Genomic DNA, 4,388 nt, shown 5'->3' on the forward strand with positions numbered 1-4,388 from the left:
TGTTAATGTAAACCTTCATATTTCTGTGAAGTGGGTATTGTTTTATAGTAGAGGTGACTGAGAAGGAAAATTATAATAGAGTAGAATTGAAATGGAGAATTGCATCTGTAGCTAGACTTTTCTTCACTGCATAAGTACTAATTCTTGAGCTACTTTGCTGTAGAGCTCCAATTTCTGTAGCTCTGACTTTTCTAGCTGGGCAGATCACATAGCTTATTTTAGTAGCAAGGGAAATCTGTAAGTTGCAGGGTCCCTTCTCTAGCATGTGACCATCCTGCACTACCTGGGAGCTTTGGATTCACAGCTCACACGCACACACACACATGTAAATGCAAGTATGTTCCTGCATATTTCTGATAGGTCTGAAGAAGAGACGAGACTCAGGGATATGACTATTTCATCCAATTCACAGCCCAAACCCTTTCTAGTCCCATGAAGCCCTTGAGAGAGTCTGGAAGTGAGCTGGGAGCTGGAGATGTTGCCTTAGCACACAATATATGTTTCTTGAGTTTGCTGAGCAGGTACCACAGTGTTGTTATGGTGGAGGAGAAAGTAATGGGCACTACTATCTTGGGAGAGGTCTGCCTTCAAGTTTAAACACAGTTCAAACACCCTTATATGTGAGGTAGATTCAGATGCAAGTTGAGAGACTGGTAAGAACACAGGTATTTCAGGACATCAATGTCCAAGTGATATGAATATGCCCTTTGTTACTGCATCAAGTATCAGATTTACTTTGTTTATGGAAACCATTTTCAAAAAAATACTGTTCTTTATGTTCATGCTTTTGTAATGTTACTGTTATCTCCAGATTCCCACCTTACTAAATGCTGTCACAGTCCTTCCTGCACTGTGATTATTCTAATGCTGTTTGGACTTGGTAGTCAGATTGGTGTAAACTCTTTGTTCTGAGATCCTTGTTTACTGCCAGTGGCTCCAGGCCCATCTTTTTCTCCGTTTGAACACTGACAGAATGCAAGAGTAGGATAAAAACTTGTTTCAGAAACTACAAAAGCAGAATTGCTGGAAAAGATCCAGAGGTCCATTATATGGGAAAATTTTTCCTGTGGTTCACACAAACTTCACTGTCTCACTGTTGTCTTGTCTCCCAGGAGACCAATCTGTGTTTGTCTGAATGGCCAGAAGTAATATTTAGAGCACCATGGTCCCTCAAAATATTCCAATCTGTGTTTGTCTAAATGGCCAGAAGTAATATTTAAAGCACCGTGGTCCCTCAAAATTATTCCTCTATGCATCGAGTGCCAGGTTAATACGATTATCCTCACAGAGACTTGTTGGATAAAGGGAAGCAGTTAAAAGGTGGTACACTTTGTGTTGTTTTTTTTTTAATTGTGATTTACAAAGCACTCAGAGATCAGTTTCATGTAAGTTGGTGGTAACTGCCATTGTTCAGATATTTTTAATTTTCTGCCTTATCAAGACATGACATCTCTGGAAGTGTTCAAGAAACGTGTGGATGTGGCGCTTCAGGACATGGTTTAGGGGACATGGTGGCGCTGGACTAATGGTTCGACTTGATGATCTTGAAGGTCCTTTCCAACCTAGTGATTCTGTGACAGTTTGAGGAAACAGATTGACCAGTATGTCTCTTCCACTTTTTTCTGTCAGTTCAAGGCACTTCTGTTAAAATGCCGAAACTCACAATGGTGATATGTTAGCTGTGAAATGAGGTATTTAAAGTTCTTTCATTCTGTTTTCTATTAATGTAGTAGTCATTTATTAGTATTCACTAAAGAGACAGAACAGACAAGCAAGCCTTGCACGTGGACTATTTACTAGTGGCTAATCGTAATCACTAAGTAGCCACTCCATAAAATTTGGTAACTGAAGTATTTGCAGCAGGGATAATTTGGATATTACTATTATTGTAGTTCTGAAGTGCATTGGTCAGCCTCTGTCAAAATACAGTCGCATCTAAAAAGTAAGCAGTCTGAAATGAACAGCACATGCTCAATAAGAAATCTCCTACTTAGAGGGCACAGATTTTTGTCAAATGAGTAGTAGTCACGCTAAAGTTATGAGTTGCCCTCATTTTCACAAGTAATTTAGCAATCCTCTGAATGTTTGTAAAGAAGATCCCACAAATAGCAGTACAGTAAATGCATTACACTTATCCACAAAAAAACCCTGTGCCTGACTTCTATGTTATTCTGTGTTTAGCAAGTGTGAGCAGCTGTGGCTTTCATGTCTTTGGAACATCACTACTTGCCTCTTTACATTCGTGATAGCATTGATCCTTTCCATCCCCCGATCCCACCATAGGAAGTTTAACGGAATTTCTTCCACACTGGCTTTTGAAACATGCTTTTCTACTGCCATGAAATCCCAGCTGTTAAATGGACAGATTCCCCCACCCCCTTCATCTAATTTTGTTCTATCACAGTAGAGCTTGCCCTTGAAAACAGAAAACAACAGAAGCTTTGGCAAATACATCATTAGAAATGCCAAGGAAAAAAGTGCTTTCAGTCTAAAAAATGCACTTCAAACAAAATTTAATACTCATTTATTTGTGCAATTGTTTCTTATTGAAGGACATAAATTTTGACAAACTGAAAAAATATACAACATTCTTCGCATAGTTGAAGAGAATTTGGATTTTGGATTGACTCCAAGCATTGTGACTTGGTTACTGCAGTGTGTGTTAGCTTGTGATCAGCACCTCTCCTTGTTAGCCTAAGCCAACCACAACACAAATTAAAGCCGGTAGCTTCAAGCTGAATGTCAGACAAGGATATTTGCCTGTAGAGATGGGCCTCCATCAAAGCCGCCTAACAGATTTAATGCAGACACAATGCTAGAGTCCCCAGAAGACTGTGTGTCGCTTATCTGATCTCAAAAGAAAAGCATTTCCAATGATTTCTAAAGATGATGCCTGTGTACGTTTTATGTAACATTCTCAAAATTGTTGTGCTGGATTGGAAATCTGGAGTGTAAGTCTAAACCTTATCAACTTTCCAGACCTGTGATATCTCCCACATTTCTCTAGGGTATCCCATATTTTTTCTTCTAAGTAGTGTGTTGCAGTAGTTGCAGGAGGAAGTAGTTGCCGTGTCCCACTGCAGTTCACAGCCAGGGCTGTGGCATGTCCTGGAATTCAACTCATGCAGGGGCTTGAGTACTGTAGCATATTCGATGAAAGCCAGTGGTTTGAGCACAGAAGTCAGGGCTACCTGGGTTTTAATTTATCTTCTCACATAAACTCACTGTGTGACCTGAGCAAGACCTTAAGTCACTCCATGCCTCAGTTTACCATCTGCAAATTAGAATAAATCTCATCTATCCACAGGGCTTTGCTACTGCTGTTACATCTAGAATCAGCTTTGAAAATAAAGTGTCCTTATAATTCAGTAGTTCAGATACCAAGTACTATCATTTGCATTCATGTCTTCTCTGTTTTAAGCCAGTTAATCCAATAAACATAGCATTCACCTTAAAATTCTTATAAAACTATAGAATACACTTCTATTCTAACTATGAATAAATAATAATAATTTGTATTACTCAAATAGAGCCATACTTGGTCCTTAATAAAAGTATCTTCTATCTTTAATCATTCCAGGAGAATTCTTTTTGTGTGTTGTGCTAATATAAAATGACCTAATTCTGCAAAATTTCATCAGAGAGAGAGCAAAAGAGAGATTTCCCTTTGTTCTTCATTATACTGGTGTACCACAGTCTATTGTAGCTTGAGAATTCAAATCATTGATTTAAAACACCCCTGGGAAGAGGACCACTAATAACAGCCCATCCTCTAGGGATTTCTGATCTCCCAAGGAGACAGGCTGGCAAGTCAGTAACAGGAGGTGTCCACCATCCAGGTGTATGTGGCCAGATAAGGGCTTTGAGTGGATTTGGGTACTAAAAATTACAGTGAATTCTGACGTGAAAAACATCCTGTAGGCTGTAAATCTTTCACTGTTCAGAATGAACGGCTCAATTTCAAAGCTCACAAACCAGAAGAAACTTTGAGTAATTTTGCATATATCAAACCTTTTTTTGCTAATGTGGCAAAATATACCTTTAGAGATAATAGTAGTAAGGGGTGCCTTAAATTCTGGAGCTTCTCACTGGAAAGAAATTTTGTCTTGTCAAATTTTTAGTGGCCCAGAGCTTTGGACTTTTGAAAGGCTGGGGAGACTGGAACAACCTTGGGAGATGAGGTGGCAGGAAAATAGCTCTCTAGAAATGAACGCTGCTGAGGGCCACAGAAACCTCATCAGTTTTATGAAGCATTCAGACTTGACACTATCTGATAAGCCAATGATCCTTAAGAAATTCTTAACCAAGTCAGACTGTTCAAATGTGTCCAACAGAGAAGAGCTTATGCTCGAGAGCTGTAGGGGAAGCTGTGAGAAGAAGGATGAGCC

The 4,388-nt window shown here is 39.3% G+C and overlaps 1 protein-coding gene across 1 annotated transcript in view; it reads left to right on the forward strand.

Annotated features, from left to right (window-relative positions):
- PREX1 (phosphatidylinositol-3,4,5-trisphosphate-dependent Rac exchange factor 1) overlaps positions 1–4,388 on the forward strand; it is a gene marked incomplete at its 5' end in the record, with an annotated part of 98,995 nt that overhangs the window by 60,853 nt on the left and 33,754 nt on the right. Inside the window, one exon of the mRNA XM_010296351.1 lies at position 1. This exon is cut by the window's left edge and continues 166 nt beyond it. Coding sequence (XP_010294653.1) covers position 1 — 1 coding nt within the window. The remainder of the gene's footprint in view (positions 2–4,388) is intronic.

This window comes from Phaethon lepturus, unplaced genomic scaffold (assembly GCF_000687285.1).
Source record: "Phaethon lepturus isolate BGI_N335 unplaced genomic scaffold, ASM68728v1 scaffold21081, whole genome shotgun sequence".
Taxonomy (NCBI): Eukaryota; Metazoa; Chordata; class Aves; order Phaethontiformes; family Phaethontidae; genus Phaethon; species Phaethon lepturus.